The following is a 17,428-nucleotide window of genomic DNA, read 5'->3' as shown; positions in this document are numbered from 1 at the left end:
GATGTATTGTTTGTGTAGGATAGGACAATATTTGGCCGAGATACAGCCCTTTGAAAATCTGGAATCTGAGGGTGCAAAAAAAAAATGCCTTTAAAGTTGTCCATTTATGTTCGCGGATGTGCTGCATTCACTCACAAAAATAAATGTTTTATATTTTTATTGTTAGGTCATCATTAGGTCATCATGTTCCATGAAGCTATTTTGTATTTCCCTGTAGCACTGTCTTAAGCGTCTTACATCACGGACATTGCAGTTTATTGCTCTGGCTACATCTGCAGTCCTCATGCTTTCTGTTTTTTCATGGAATAAGCATAAAAACATTGTTTAAACCCTTTTAAAAAACTTATAAACTTATATTTACAAAATCATCTTTATCCTGTATCCTGTCCTTTATCCTGTAACTGTATCCTGAAAAAGGGAAAATTCTTTTTTTGCTGAGTTTATTTACAGGAAAAGGCTTTGTAGATTGTCGGAAGAGTAGTTAAGAGTAAGTTAAGACCAAGAGATTCAGTGATGAATTTGATTTTTATTAGATTCATCTTCTCTAGATTCATTTTGTCTCCTTGTAGAGCTCATTTCCAAGCTGATATTCAAGTTGTGAACACACTGATCTTTTCCTGAGGAAAAAAAAAATAGTGCTTTAAGTTAATTAAACAAAAATATTTTTATATCAAGTTCCTTTTGAACACAGTGAGATATTTTAAGTATCATGAAAACTTTATTATGAGAATCATTTTTATTATATTTCATTCTAGTAGTATTAGTAGTATAATATAAAATGATCAATCACCTAGTTTTCTCAATGTCCTCAATAGTCTCAGGAAGCCGCACATTGTGGGTCTCAGGGAGGAGCAGCGCTACGAAGCCTGCAATGACGGCTACGGAGCAAAACAGGACCTGTGGCAGAGGGAGCCACACCTCGTCCAGGAGGCTCACAAGAGGTGCTAAAGAGACACCAACACGACCAACAAATGAACTATAGCCTAATCCATTCTGCCTATGGTCAAAAGAGAAAGAGTGTTAATAACCCATTTCTATAATCAACAAATTTGAGCTTAAAGTGTAAGTTGTAGGTTAACCACCACAGCCAATTAATGTGTAAATTAAAGTGCTCTATATGTATATATTTAATTATTTCTGTCTTAAAATGCGTTAAAATAACATTTATTGGGGTTTCTTCAAAGGTAGCGTGTTTTTTCAGTAACTGGTGATGACGTCACAAGAGGAACTCGCAACCCATACTCTGCTAGATTCCTACTGTATTATGGCTATTTGGAGAACGACTGAGGATGTGGGAAACCATCAAATTCTTTATGGACCACAGCCCTACAATTTTTAACCGGTCAGGCGTGAGAGAGGGGAGCCATGGTTATTAATGCTTGGTGTGAGGAGAATGAGTGGAGGGTTAGCCAGGTGTCCCGGTGAGTAACGTTAGCTACGTTAGAGCTAGTGCAACCAGGTGCAAACTTAACCCGGATAATATAACAGAACAAGCAAGTCTTTTCAAAATATTGCCGTCATGTAGAATAGCAAGGAGGGACAACGACTGAAGACAATATTTACTTACAGTAAGTCAGTCCAAATCAGAGCTGCACGTTAGAGATGCACGTCAGGCGCAATCGCTTGTCTCATCGCCGCCTCAAACGTCATGTAATACCCTTCCTCAATCCACGCGTTATCAATTTCTCACGATTTATTAGCGATGTTTATTGTCAGAAAGAAAAAGAGAGATCGATGTCCCCATCACTGTGTGTGTGTGGGCTATCAGCAGTGGAGAGTGTGTGCTGCCGTGAGGTGAACGCGGTTTGTTTAGTGGAACAGCTCGACCCGCGACCGGCTGATCTGACGTGCCTGAACCCGTTTGTTTAGCGAATAGCTTATTCTCATTTCAGGCATGATCACGGTCCCCTTGAAGTCAGCACACACGAGCATGTTTACAATGGAGTTATTTTATCCATAATTTTTTAATCAAATAAAACATACAACCAACTTTTCTGCAGTTATGTAAGGCATCTATAGCTGCTAGCGTACGGTAACTCTTCTAGTGAGTTCCTCTTGTGACGTCACGCCCCATCTAGTGGAAGGGAGCGGGAGCGGTTAAAACCACTGTTAAAAGTGCCAACTTTTCATATTATATCAGCATTTTGGTATAAAAAACAATGGTGGGCAGTTCTTATCTTTATGTTTAATAAACACATTGCATTATCTTCGTGAAAAATTTAACCTGCAACTTACACTTTAAAGGGTTAGTTCACCCAAAAATGAAAATGATGTCATTAATGACTCACCCTCATGTCATTCCAAGCCCGTAAGACCTCCGTTCATCTTCGGAACACAGTTTAAGATATTTTAGATTTAGTCCGAGAGCTTTCTGTTCCTCCATTAAAGTCAATGGACGTGTCACTGTTCACGTCCAGAAAGGCAATACAGACATCATCAAAGTAGTCCATGTGACATCAGTGGCTCAATCTTAAGTTTATCAAGCGTCGAGAATACTTTTTGTGCGCAAAAACAAACAAAAATAACGACTTTATTCCACTATTCATTTCCTTCTCTCTGGGCCTCGTAGTGTTTTTGCGCAGTGTTGCACGTCATCACGCATCACACATGACCAGCGTCGGCCAATAGTGAGCTTACGTGGTGACGTGCAACACAGACACGCTGCGCAAAAACACTACGAGGCCCAGAGAGAAGGAAATGAATAGTGGAATAAAGTCGTTATTTTTGTTTGTTTTTGCGCACAAAAAGTATTCTCGACGCTTGATAAACTTAAGATTGAGCCACTGATGTTACATGGACTACTTTGATGATGTCTGTATTGCCTTTCTGGACGTGAACAGTGACACGTCCATTGACTTTAATGGAGGAACAGAAAGCTCTCGGACTAAATCTAAAATATCTTAAACTGTGTTCCGAAGATGAACGGAGGTCTTACAGGCTTGGAACGACATGAGGGTGAGTCATTAATAATGACATCATTTTCATTTTTGGGTGAACTAACCCTTTAAATCACATTTTATTATGCACAAACATCAAGAGCATTTGCAAATGATAAACTGACCGTAACACAGTCGGATACAGCTCAGTGGTATAGAGGAAAACACATGTGAAGGACGCCTCTGAGAATCCTTTACCCAGCACAGCAATCACTGTACGAGCCAGCAACAAATCTAGAGACAGACACAGAGACAGCTGGAGAATTTGACTCTTATATAGGTGAAGTTCAGTGTGAAATGTCTGTGCCATCTCCTGAGCCATTCACCGTAAATTACATAACTGAAATGTTTAACTAAAATGTAACTAATATTTTGAGAGCCACAGGAAAATGCATTTTATTAAATACGTAGCTACTTGGCATAAATTGGAGAAAAATGCCTTTTGTGGCCAGGTGGTGTAATTACATCTGCATAATAACCTGCAAAACCTTTTTAGTACACTTAAATAAGAAAAGCAATGTTTTGATTTTGTTGTACATTGTGTGGAAATCAGCCCATAAATGGCTCAATTATATTTGCCTTTGCAAATTAAACTGGGATAAGATAAAGCATTTTAACACTAGAAAAAATTCATCAACATTAACTTTGAATTTGACATCAAAAAGCCTTTTAAAGTTACCATGAAATCAAAATGGACAATTTCCTTTTTTTTTAAGAAAATAGCAGGATGTATTTTAACTGATTTTTCATTATTTAAAAAATCATGTGCCCTAGATTAATCAAAATAACTTCCCCTCCCTCTTGCAGCGACATCTCTTCTCTTCTCCAATGATGTTTTTACTCGCATGAGATTACAGTAATAGCAAACCACAAAATTCCAATCAATTCCTGGTGGACAAAATCAAGCCCCGCCCTACATTTTTTCTTGTTCAAAAAGCCGTTTTACTCGAATATACATTTTTTAAATGATTGACATGCTGAACACATGACTGTGATATCACAATGGATGACTTTTAGTCTTTTATGACTGTGACATTGCAATATATTGTTGTTCTGTAACTAAATAAACTAAATAAAACAAACATTCACAGTCACACATGATTGTGGAATCCTAATAAATGATTGTTCTCTATCCTTTACCTCTGGGAATAAGGACAGTGATTCCAGTGCAGACCCCTGTTGTAATCAACGTTCCCACCTGACTGTACCTGCGGCCTAGTTTATCAAGACACACATAGGCCACCAGTTTTGATGGCATCTCTATGGCACCATAAATAAACTGGGTGAGGTACAGGTTCAGCCCAAAGCCACTGATGTTCAAACTGATACCGTAGTAAGTGAATGCCACTCCAAACCTGCAAAAAACAATTTACCTCAATATCTTCTCTTAGTAAACCAGGTTGTTCAGATTTATTAATTTAAAGAGCAAACCATAATTTTAGCCATCATAAAGTCTATAACCTAGGTAAAACATTCCCACCAAGTGATTCCTGTAAGCAGAGCCAGTTTCCTCATCTTAGAAGACCTCACAAGATCCAGATACGAGTACTTCTTGTCACCTCTGTCCTCAGCAATTATAACATTAGCAAGGGTCTGAAAGTCATGTTCTCAAAAGCATTAGGAAGATGCCGAAAAAATTGGATCTTTCTCAATGTCACATATTAAAAGGTTACCTCTGGTTTGATATCTCTGAGGTTGTGTTGCCTGTTATTAGCTGAGGCACATTTGCTCAGATAAAGATGGGCCTCTTCCAGTCGTCCATTGGCTATGAGCCATCGTGCTGACTCTGGGATCCACCTAGCAAACAAGAATTATGTGATTTGGGACAAGTGGACATGAGAATCAATCATAGTAACATCTTACCTCCATGTGATCAATGCCAGTCCGAGGGGAGCTGTTACCGTGATGATCAGACTCCTCCAGTCATTGACGAGATAAGCAATTCCAGGCAATATCATAGTGCTGACAGACCAATCAAGACTGATTACAACACCAGCAATCGTCCTGTGTGCAATATCAGCCCATTCTACACCTAATGAACAATAACAATAATGTTTTATTATTTAAAATAGACTGTCTGTTAGATATGACATTAGAGATGAAGATATTTAAGTGACTTTCAAAGTTACATCTTTAGACCAAGTGCCTTTTTTATGAGTGAGCCATTCAATCATTCAATCGACTCAAAACACTGATTCATACAGGAACGAAATGAGTCATTGAATCATTTATTCAATCAATTTGTTCAAAAACGCTGCTTCATTCAGATATTAAACAAGTGTCATGCTGTCTGAAATTGCATACTGTCTAGTTGGTACAACATTTAGTTTGAAACTTACTTTTGAAACTTTCCTTACAACTCCTTCATGGCCGCATGGAATACAGTAGTAAAGTGTCCATCAAATGCAAACTCCAGAATCTCAGCAAGAGTATTAAGTCATCCGCGTAATTTTGCCAACTGATTTTTAAATTCGGACATACTACTCTCTTTTGCCGGACTGTATTCACACATACTATACAGTATGATATTAAGCATATTTGGACACAGTGACTGTCTTTATGAGCGAGTCATTGAATCGTTTATTCATTGATTAATTGATTAATTAATTCATACAACTGACTTTTTGAAAAATGTTGATTCATAAGGAGCATTAAGAAAAAGCAAATTAGAAACAAAGACAGAGCCACTGTATAATGGTGAAGAAATCTGGTAATTGTGATTTTGAATAAATTTACCAAAATAAACATATTAATTATAAAATACATAATTTAATTAGTCGCCCAAGTCCGGGCATCTAGAGCACTCACACAGGACAATGGAGATTATGCTGATGCCTGTAAGGCCCATTCCAGTGAAGAATCTCATTATAGCAAACATGATGAAGGACTGAGAGAATGCACTGGCCACTCCAAATGAAATGGATATTAAGTAAGACATCATCAGCATTCGTTTCCTACCGTACCTGGAATTAGGTAAACAGAACATCTTGGTTACTGATATAACCCTTGTTCACTGGTGGAGGGAACAGAAACGTTATGTCGACTGACAAATGGGGTCTCACTTGGAAGCCCCAATCACCTATAAATTTGAACAAAAATGGCCAATGGAATTGGTGAGTGGAATTTGCATGCTGAGCCACTCCCCTGCACATAAGGGTATATAAAATGGCAGCATGCATCCACTCATTCAGGTTTATGCTGAGGAGCAGAGACAAAGGCACCGGCCTTATGGGGTCTATATGGAAAACACCACAACCACCGAACTTTGTTACAAGTGATGGAAATGCAAATGCTGGCAAGCTGTAGCGTGCCCTTTTAGCAAATACTCCCGTTGAGTCGTAACCTACTCTGTACCCCACGTAAGCCCAGAATATTAGTCCTCCATGCCTATGGGATTGAAGGGACAGGGCTTACCATGAAGACAGTCGTTGCTGCTGTTCCTTTTACATTTTATGTCATGGGAAGAGTACTTCGGGGGCTCAATTCCTTTTTTTCAGCCATGTCCAGTGTTATTAGCACTGGGGAGTCCAATGGAGAGGGACACTATGGATGCCCCATCCTACCCGTAGAGAGGAACATGTGGAAATACACATGGACTGACCCATGAGGCAGTGCTACAAATGGAAAAGGCCTCTGCGGTAGGTCCTGCCTAGACAGGGATTGAACTGATACAGATGCAGAGATGGAGCATGGTAAATCTGCCCAGGGAAAGACAAGGGTTTACAGAGAGGGAAACTGTAACGTGGAAGAATACACATATGGGATTACCAAGGGGTAATCACAACACATGAGGCATCTAGTCCAGTACAGGGGCTGAATGAGCGGGTATGCACTCGAGTACTGGACCTGGTGCTGGACATCTTCTCCGCGTCTGACTGCCGAAGGATGCTCTGAGGAAACTGAATCCAGGGTTTGCCAAGCACGGAACTCAGCTGGAGAGCCAAGAGGGGACAGGCGCTGCAAGTGAGACACAGAGCCAGCCTTCCTACACATTACCTGTTTGTACCTAACACACAGGAAGAAACCAGCTCCATCCGGAGATTGTAGAATCTTGCAAAGGTATTAGGTGTCGCCCAGCCCACAGCTCAGCAGATGTCTGCCAAAAGGGCACTGCGTGCCAATGCCTAGGAGAAGACTAGACTTCGAGTGTCCACGTAAACGCACAGGGCGCGTAAACGCAACGTATCTGGGCCGGGGAACTCAAGGCATGATTCACTGACCGAAAATACCTGTAGTTCCCCCACCCTCTTGATGGAAGTGAGTGCGGTCAGGAGTGCTGTCTTTAGAGACAGGCTCTTAAGCTCAACTGACTACTCAAAGGGAGCTCTCTGCAGACCAGAAAGGACCACAGAGAGATCCCAGGAGGGGATGGGCTTGACAACCTCACGACCAGTTTATGCTTTCCTAGTGACTTACCATCAACTGCAACGTGATGTGTAGCAATGACGATGGCAGTGCAGAGGCAGCATGCTGGGCAACAGCAGAGGGGACTCCAGTCTTCATGAGGAAAGAGAGTCGCAACCACAGTGTCGACATGGTCATGCCCTCACAGGTAGCCATCCATGAATGCTGCCTCAGCATGCTCTCATCAGATGAAGACAGGAAACAACCGCATCCAGAAACACAAGGACAGAAAGATATTTAAAAAGACGCTCACCAAACATAATTGCTCTTTTAGGAAAATCAGCTCTTTGCTCTGAAGTGTCCAAGGGGATTTCGTTGCACTTAACTGTGCACTGCTCTTTTAGAAACGGCAAAACCCACTGAATGCCCCCTCTCCACCAGCGTAGAATGATCTCCGTAACACACTCATTGCATGGTCACTGGAAAAGTGATCACTGTGAAACCACTCGGTTCCGAAGCAAATTCCACTCACCAATTCCATTGGCCATTTTCCTAAATCTCAGAGGTGATTGGGGCTCCCAAGTGAGACCCCATTTGTCAGTCGACAAAACGTTGTAGTGACTGACATATGTGGAACCCATGAGATATACTTAAATAGCCTCTAAGGTCTCACCTGTCACTCAGCCAGCCAAAAATAGCTGCTCCAACCATCACACCAACAAAAAAGATAGTGGCTGTGGCTTTATTCAGACCTTTCCTGTCGCACACCAATTCAAACTGAAAGAGGGACACACAAAGTATCAGAGAGATATCATTTTCCTTTTGATCAGTGAAATAATTCTGCTTAATGTCTAATTCAGATGTTCAACTCTTCTTTATTCAAAACTTGCATTTGTCATGTTTTTTAAAAGCTGATGTAATTGCACTGCTATCATCACCAAACAGAATTTAAACACCCCTCATCTGCCATTGGCCAGAGAAAAAAAAAAGTCCTGCCCCAAACTCATGCCATTTGTTGAGCCAATGTTTTAGGGAAACCCCAAAAATGGCTTACTTAAAACAAACATACACTCCAACTTTAGCATTTATTTAGGCCGAGAATGGCTGTAAAAACAATATTTATCAATCATAAAATTAAAGTATACTGTATAGTTATAAAATGCATTTGAATAAAAACATATGAAGTGAATTACCTCAGTAGCCAAGGCTGATTTAAATGTGCTGTTGTCATACTCCCATCCATTCTGACACTCCACTACAGGAAGTGCTGTGCTGTTGGAGGAGTTCATCAGCAGGTGGAACTGAGGATACGAGAACATGTGACAGGAAGCAGGAGTCCCATCCTCCTGTGCAGGAATACTGACAGTCAGTCTCTCTTCTCGACTCAGATTCCCAAGGATCCCGTCAGCTTCCAGAGAGCTGATGTCACAGTGATGAGATGGGATAGCAGCGATAAAGTTGTTTAACAGAAAGTGAAACGGCAGTGTGACTCTCGGAATCACCAAAAGGGCGATGATACTGATCTGGTATTTTCCAAACCCCCCAACCTCAGCCAAAAGGTTCTCAAACTTCATCTTTGCTGATCTAAACTTCTGATGTGGCTCAAAAGAAGCAGTGAGGGTAAAATGGACTTGAGATTGTCCAAGTCTACTTACACATTCACTGATTTGACGTAGATCATTAAGCATGTAGATCATTTGCATTTTCCTTTAGTAAATTAACATCTAACACAGACAGTGTTTGGTGGAACTTAAGGCCTGACCTCATTTGGATGGACTGCCTGCTTAATAAATGACAACAGTGTTGAACAATACATAGACAAACTGGGGGAAAAGGCAGATATTATATCATATTATATTATACTATATTATTACAGTTCAAATGTTAAATTACATTTCTTAGTGAAATATGCTGTTATTGTTTATATGCTAAACAAACAAAAGAAACAATACACTGCCGTTGTCACAACCACCACCTGGAGTGCTCATGATCTTCACCAGAGGACACTCCTTCCATCTGCTTTATCTCACCATGAACTACATTTCCCATAACCCATTGCCTGGACTAATCATGTTCTGAGATCACTTCTACCTGTCTGTTATTATCTTGTTTACTCTTGCCTTTGTAAGCTCTGTGTATATGCGCTCTTTGATGAAGTCTTGTATGTTCCTAGATGATCCTAGATATAATGCTATTTCTTTTTTCAAATGTAGTTTTTACAGTTAAAAATATTACGCTGCTGAATTACATAACTGGTCAGCGGCAGGTGTTATAAACAGCGGCAGCTGGCTGAAAAAGTCCCTGGCTGCTGGAGATGCCGCCGGAAGTGCCGCTGCAAGCGTCATCTGGCACGCCCATTTATGCTCGACACGAGCTCCGACGTATCGGTTAAAATTTCACATATCTACCATGCGTTTGACCTTTTGTTCATTATATGGATTATTCTGGATTGTCCCAATAAAGCTGCATTTGGATTTTCAACCCAAGTCGCGGACTTTGCAAAATGTTATAAGTCTCTTATGCTCATCAAATATAGCCTACAGTAAAACCAGCAATTCTTTATGAAATATTATTTCAATTTAAAATAACTGGTTTCCATTTGAAAATAAATGTAACATATTCCTGTGATGGCAAAGCTGAATTTTCAGCATCATTACTCCAGTCTTCAGTGTCACATGATCCTTCAGAAATCATTCTAATATGCTGACTTGCTGGTCAAGAAACATTTCATATTATTATTGTCAATGTTGAAAATGTTAATATTTTTGCTGCTTAATAATTTTGTGGAAACCGTGATAATTTTCTAAAATTCGAAAGAACAGCATTCATTTGAAATAGAAATCTTTTATAAAATATATGAGATTCTTTACTGTCACTTTTAATCAATTTAAAGCATAAATAAAAGTATGAATTTCTTTCAAATAATACTACTACTTTTGAACAGTAGCCTATAGTGCACATTATACAGTTCTTGCCTATTATGATCTCTTTTGACAGCACTGTAAGCCACATGTAAAGAATGATTTCTCTTTCTCTGTCACTACTGCCATCTAGAGGTTCTGTGACCGTACCAGTATTAGAAGGACTGAACATGTAGCAACAGAAACTCACATAAATTATGTTCAGGTCCAGCAAAGCTTCATCAAAGTTTTTCAAATGCAGAAAGCTATAAGTGTGAAAAACACAATATCCGCTCTCACTCCCTGCCAGGAACATTAGAATTGAATACAATATATTAAACAACTGTGAATGACTGCATACAGTTGGGTGCATGTTTGGCCTGTCTGCTTGCATTCAGGTCTTTTCTCTATAATTTCATGTTTATAGCAGTATCACTTGTTATAAAGTTTAGATAACGAGCAAACATTTGTTTTTTTTGTTTGCTTGTTTTTTTAATGACAGGTGTGACACCATTTTATGAAGAAGACTGAATGATACACAGTATGTTTTTTCTAATGATAAACATGGATACATGAGCTGTGTTGACTCTGTATAATAACTTATGAAGAGAATATGTGTGATGTACTGTTTTTTGGTGGCAATTGTCAATTACATGAGAGTGTTGCCACTTCCACGTACAGCTCATTAACTAACAGAAGTCAGACTCTGGAAAACATGGAGCTGTCCAGGGTGCTGTTTGTCACACAGAGTCCAGATACTAATCCTGGTCTGAGTGGGTGCTGTCCATGGTGCTGGTTCAAAAAACACATTATTCTTCACATATTTTACATTGTTGCAGCACCTGGTTTTCCAGTCTGTCTGTATTGCTCTCTTTAGTTCATATCTCTATGAAACCCTCTAAAGTTTTTTTCTGAAAAGCGTAATGTGCTCTGATTGGTCAGCTGGACCAGTGTGTTGTGATTGGTCAACCGCTTCAGCTATTTCAGAAATGCCACACCCCTTACTATAACAGCAAGTTTCAACACACTAACACAACTCAACCAGGCCTCCCCTTTTTTGCATATGACTTGGGCAGGAATTATTTAAATGAGGGATACTGTGACGTGTATGTTTCTGGAAGAAAACTCTGGAAGAAAGACTACAACAAAGCATTTAAGAGAGTTCAGAAACAATGCTTCCTGATATAGAGATTAGCTCCCTAGCGGACTTTGTACTTTGTAACTTTGACCTTTTTCCTGCTCAAACAGGAACATTATACACTAAAGAAAGCTGAAAATGTAAAATAAAACATAATAGGTCCTCTTTAAAAAGAAAGAGATTAACTAAATATGTATATAAAGATAGGTAATGCATGGGCAAAAAAGACTGAATCTAGATTTCTCAATTCCTAGAGGTAAGTAAAACAGTATACCATGACTCAAGTTTTATTAGTTATATACAAAAGGTGGGATATGATATCAAGTACAGCTTATGAGACTTGTTACTATGATTTGTGCTTCTGAAGTGATTTGCATATCATTGCGTAGTGTCTGTAGAGATGGGCAACTTTAAAGGAATGTTACTCTGATCCTCTGTTGTGAAATAGACAGGTTTCTTTCTGCAATAATAAAGCAAATGATTGTGAATTTAAAAATGAGAAAAACAAACAATACAATACAACAAACGAAAGCTGTCATTTCGTTTTCTTATACCTCATCTCTTCAATATCTTCTATTGTTTCTGGCAATCTTGCGTTGTTTGTTTCAGGGAGAAGCCAAGCGATGAGACCAGAAAAGATGGCCAATGTGCAGAAAACGACCTCTGGGAGGAGCGTCCACTTGTCTTCTAAGAGCATGATGAGAGGAGAAATGGATGCACCCAAACGTGCCATAAAACTAGTGTAGCCAAGCCCATTCTGCCTATAGACGTGAAAGGGAGATAACAGAAGCATTTTCAAAAACGAGAGTGCTTAATAATTCGAAAAGGGACATGGTAGATTCTAACCTCATGACTGTAGGATAGAGCTCAGTGGTGTAAAGGAACACAGTTGTGAACGAAGCTTCTGAAAGTCCTTTACCCAACACTGCAATCACAGTCCGAAAAGTCCAGAATTCTAAACCCACGGACATTCACACAGAAGAGGTCATAGAAAATCATCAGGCAACCAAATCACGTCATACTATGCCATTCATAAAAGATGGGCAAAACTGTTTTGGGCAAAGCAGTGGTTCTTTAAGACTAGATTTTATGATAGATCCACAGTGCGACTCAAAACAGTATCAAAATTTGTCCTTAAAAAGAAAATGTCCTTGAAATTAAGCATTTCAATTTATTAATATACCTGCAATATCTTAAGATATGCATTTCAGTGGTTTAGAAGGCAAATAATTCACCATACAAAAAGAACTGTTGTCATGATAAACTATGTCTGTCCTTGTTGTGAGTGTACCTGTGTTTAAAGGTGCAGTATGTAGATTGACAGCTAGGGGTTGAAATGGGTACTGCAGACCAAATTCAAAATATTGGAGAGTGATGTTTCCCCCGCCCCCTCCTCCTCAGATCCGACGCTCACGCGGGTTGCCAGTTTGAGGACATGCAACAGGAGCGAGCGCAATTGACAATGTATTAGCATAATTTTGTTCATGATTTTCAAGGATGGATAATCATTCCATGTTGGCATCTGCAGATTTGGCCAGTTTCTATGATTTGTATCAAAATTAATAGTTTGACTTCTGTATGGCTTTTGACATCATCATCAAGTGTTTTTTCACCGCTTTTAAAAGCGTATGTATTGAGAAATTAAAATTAATAGCACGTATTGTGGTATCCCAACTTTGGTATCCTAACCTTAACCCTATTGGAACCATAGTCGTGAAACTATTTTTTGATGAGAACCACTGATTTAAAGTGTACTTGCAACTAAAGGTGTTCAACCTGTAGGTGTGATGATGTTGATGAGTATGCAAAATCCTGTGAGCACCAGTGTCCCGCTCTGAGTGACTCTACGGCCGACCTTGTTGAGACTTAAGTAGATGAGGATTTTTGCCGGCACCTCTATGGCTGCATAAATGAAGTGCGTCAGGTAAAAATCAAGCCCAAAGCTGGTGATGTTTAAGCTGATGCCGTAGTACGTAGAAGAAACTCCATACCTACAAAAAGGGCAGATAAACGTAGGCTTGTTGCTTCGATATATTCACTAAAAAGAGGCACTTTCATCAAATCTAAAATAAAATACTTAAATTAGTACACACACAAAAACCTACCACACTATTCCAGTAAAGAGTGTGAGTCTCCTCAGCTGTGGGGTTTTGACTAAGTCTAAGTAAGTGTAACTGTGACCCTGTTGATCCATAGTTGCTACAGTGGACAGAGACTGAGATAGAAACAGAAATAATGGTGTTACTGTTGAAATAAGTTCTTTGCAAATATCTAAATGATGGCAAACATAGATGGCAAATGAGACCATGTTTACCTCTGGCTTGACACTAGAACTGAAGTCCCGTCTTTTGTTAAAATTTGCACACTTTTGCAGATACTTGTATGCTGTTTCTGCCTTTCCATTGGCTATTAGCCATCGTGCTGATTCAGGGATCCACCTGTTAAAGTATTAACCAATCTCTCTAAAGTAATAACCAATATACATATATATATATATACACATATATATACATATATGTGTGTGTGTGTATATATATATATATATGTGTGTGTGTGTGTGTGTGTGTGTGTGTGTGCAGTACCTGTCAAAACATTTTTTTTATGTTTTTGAAAGAAATGCATTAAATTGATCAAAAGTGACAGTGAAGACATTTTGTTCATGAATTTAATTACATTTAATTAAAAATAATTTAATGAAAAAATTAAATTCATGAAAAACAGACAAATCTTTCCAGCTGAGGAAAACCATGTCATGACCTTACAAACAGGCCCTGACTGTGAGGAAGACTCGGGATATAATGGTGTTCCCCTACCACCAGGTTGCTGTTGCAAGAAGAAGAAGAGGAGAAGAGACAGTAATAATCAGCATCCTCCAATCAGTGACCAGATAGGCAAAACCGGCCAGCAGCATGTTGCCTAAACTCCAGGAAATACTGCCGAACACCCCGATAAATGTACGGTGCTCAGTGTCCACCCACTCAATACCTGCAGAACAGATCAAATGTAATCATTAACTCTTTCCTCGCCGTTTACGAAACTTTTCGTCATTTATGAGACAACGCTTCCACTGTTATAGGGTAGAGGGCGCTATTACGCATCTTCAGACAGAGTAGATAATCTCCGTTACATATATTCAATACAGATAGTTTTAAAGCAGCTTCACGACAAATTTGATTCAGCTATAAAGCAGATCTACAGAAGTGTCATTATCCAGCTCAATTCACTTATCCAATAATGTCAGTGCAGTCAAATGATTGACCTTGTTAAGATTGGACCCTTTTCATTTTGGACCCTAAAGTGTTCAGACTGGACAAACGGCTTAATGTCTCTGAGTCCTAGGAAGGGATACAATGGAGAGGAAAAACACAGTGCAAAGAAGAATTAAGTCATTTGGGTTTCAGAGAAGACCTACTGAGCCCAACAGATATGTTGACGATTCCCGACAATGCCAATCCAGTCAGGAAGCGGAAGGCAGCAAACATGATGTAGGTGCTTGAGAAAGCACTAGCAACACTGAACACTATAGATAACACATAGGACACCAGCAACATGCTCCTACGGCCATACCTGAAAACAACACATACATGAGCAATGATGACCCTTCAGAGCATTAATACTGCATTCATAATATGAAATGTTTCATTAAACTATATCTCTCTGTGTTATTATATCACACTGCAGAAAGATTCTTAAAGGAGGATATTGTTTTTTACTTATCACAGAGCACTCCAAAGAACACAGCTCCAGCCATGACGCCCAAAAAAAATATGGTGACTGATGTTTTGGCCAGTCCCCTCTTGTCACAAACTAAATCAAACTGATTGAGAAATTAAAGAGAGAGAAACAGGAAAAAAAACTGTGAGTGGTGAGAGGGCAGAGAAGGATCTATGGTATACACCGTCATGAGACTTTACCTGGGTGGCGAGAGTGCTGATGAATGTGCTGTTGTCATACTCCCATCCATTCTGACACTCCACTACAAGAAGTGCTGTGCTGTTGGAGGAGTTCATCAGCAGGTGGAACTGAGGATACGAGAACATGTGACAGGAAGCAGGAGTCCCATCCTCCTGTGCAGGAATACTGACAGTCAGTCTTTCTTCTCGACTCAGATTCCCAAGGATCCCGTCAGCATCCAGAGAGCTGATGTTGCAGTGATGAGACGGGATGGCGGCTATAAAATTGTTCAGCAGGAAGTGACATGGGATAGTAATGCGAGGTATGAACAGCAGCAAGGCCAGTGCAATCTGGTAACGGCCAAACCCATCTGCCTTGTCCAGAATGCTGTCAAACTTCATTGTCACCTGGAACCTCAGACAATTAAACATTAATATGATATAACTGAATAAAGGTTCAGTGAGATACATAATAATAATAATAATAATTTTATATAATAATTTTTTTAAGTGACAGTAAAGGCACTTAAATGATACAAAAGATTTCAGTTGCAAATAAATGCTGCTCTATTGGAATTTCTAGAATCATGAAAAAAATGTATTGTGGTTTCTACAAAAATATTAGGCAGCACAATGTTTTCAACACTGATAAAAACAACATGTTTCTTGAGCAGCAAATCAGCATATATGATTTCTGAAAGATCATGTGACACTGAACACTGGAGCAATGATGCTGAAAATTCAGCTTTGCCATCACAGGAATATATTACATTAACTTACATCTTTAAAATAAAATAGTTATAGAGACATTTTACAAAAACATAATAATTCACCAACCCAAAACGTTTGAACTATATTTATATAAACGAAGACTTCAGATGCAAAAACCTCTAAGTGCCATCGGATATTTTCTTCTAGAATTATAATTTTTATCAAGCTTATATGTTTATGTTCAGTTATTTCACTTTAATGGCAATGCAAATGACCTATTAATTGTCATTAAAGTGAAATTACTGAACCTAAATATACGAGCTTGATAAAAATGCTCATTTTAGAAGAAATTTTCAGATGGCACTTAGAGGCTTTTGCATCTGAACTCTTCATACATTTATATGTGTGTAATAATTACAATAACTTTTTTAACCCTTAAAAACATGAATGTTTTGCCAATCATCATTACATATTTGGGTCTTTATCGACCCGGATCTATATTCAATCATGGGAAAATCTCTACCTGTCACGATGATATTAAACTCTCCTATAAAATAAAGCATATTTTGTTACCTTTTGGATCTTGGAAAGGTTCAGTTTGAGCCGATGTTTTATACCATCACCACTGTCCTCATCAGAGCTCATTTCCCAGTACATTCAGCATCTGTCTCACATTCTTAAAACTAACATCTTCAAAATCAATATTTTGATCACTGACAGCATCTTTACCAGATCCACCATCAAGTGACAGTGACACATATTTGATTGCGTTCAGTACTTGCTCTACAGTAAATCTCTGAGCCATTTTTTCAAGTTTTGCAGATGACACTTCCTATTCTTTTGTTTTCTGCCTGCGGTAACTATGAGTGAAACGTCACTTCATCATTGTGCATCAGACATTGCCACCTTGTGGAATAAAAGTGAATTGCACTTATTCAGTCATCAAATATTAAATTATTGTTTTGCAGAAAAAATAATACTTACACTGTTACACACCTCGGGTCGTTAGAAAACAGGCATCCTTTTTTAATTTTATATATTTTTTTCTTGTTATATTGTTTATAATGAATTGATTAAAGAATACTAAGAAGGTTGATGTCTATCTTTAAAAAGATGAATGAGGGGGAGGGCAGTGAATTACGTCCCGGGTCATTAAAGACCCAAGGTATGCATTTAAGGGTTAAAATAATATTTATTAATAGATATTTGTTAGAACAATTCAGACCAAGGATCATTGTTAGATGCATTCTTAAAACATCCCCCTCTAATCCCAAATATAGGTTACATCATTGACTATATAGAGAGATAGAGAGACAAACAATTTTATTATAAATCAATTAGTAAATCGTTGAGACTGTTTGTGATACAACTTCATCACAGACCATTTCAATTATTCTGTAATAAACTAATGGGTTGTTGGGCTCTGTGAAGCATGAACTCTTTTGAAGTCCATTCCTTCACCCTACATTAGCCTCATAGCAGGCAATGGACCGCAGGGGGTACAGA

The 17,428-nt window shown here is 38.8% G+C and overlaps 2 protein-coding genes across 2 annotated transcripts; both read right to left on the bottom strand.

The window, feature by feature from the left end:
* Positions 1–550: 550 nt before the first annotated feature.
* On the bottom strand, positions 551–8,854 carry slc22a7b.1 (solute carrier family 22 member 7b, tandem duplicate 1; the record flags this gene model as incomplete). The annotated part of the gene is made up of 10 exons (XM_081394030.1): positions 551–617; positions 791–997; positions 3,062–3,170; positions 4,077–4,291; positions 4,417–4,529; positions 4,610–4,733; positions 4,800–4,968; positions 5,745–5,899; positions 7,954–8,057; positions 8,474–8,854. The coding sequence occupies 10 exons, from the start codon at positions 8,852–8,854 to the stop codon at positions 551–553; spliced, it is 1,644 nt and encodes a 547-aa protein (XP_081250156.1).
* Positions 8,855–11,696: 2,842 nt separating this feature from the next.
* slc22a7b.4 (solute carrier family 22 member 7b, tandem duplicate 4) lies at positions 11,697–15,643 on the bottom strand (the record flags this gene model as incomplete). Its single annotated transcript, XM_081394029.1, has 10 exons — positions 11,697–11,778; positions 11,873–12,079; positions 12,165–12,273; positions 13,095–13,309; positions 13,424–13,533; positions 13,633–13,756; positions 14,132–14,303; positions 14,731–14,885; positions 15,032–15,135; positions 15,233–15,643. 10 exons carry the CDS (start codon positions 15,641–15,643, stop codon positions 11,697–11,699), a joined length of 1,689 nt encoding a protein of 562 aa, XP_081250155.1.
* Positions 15,644–17,428: the final 1,785 nt, after the last annotated feature.

The sequence above is a fragment of the Scardinius erythrophthalmus genome (assembly GCF_964197995.2).
Source record: "Scardinius erythrophthalmus genome assembly, chromosome: 19".
In the NCBI taxonomy this organism is placed as follows: domain Eukaryota; kingdom Metazoa; phylum Chordata; class Actinopteri; order Cypriniformes; family Leuciscidae; genus Scardinius; species Scardinius erythrophthalmus.
This window is presented reverse-complemented; position numbering and strand designations above follow the sequence as displayed.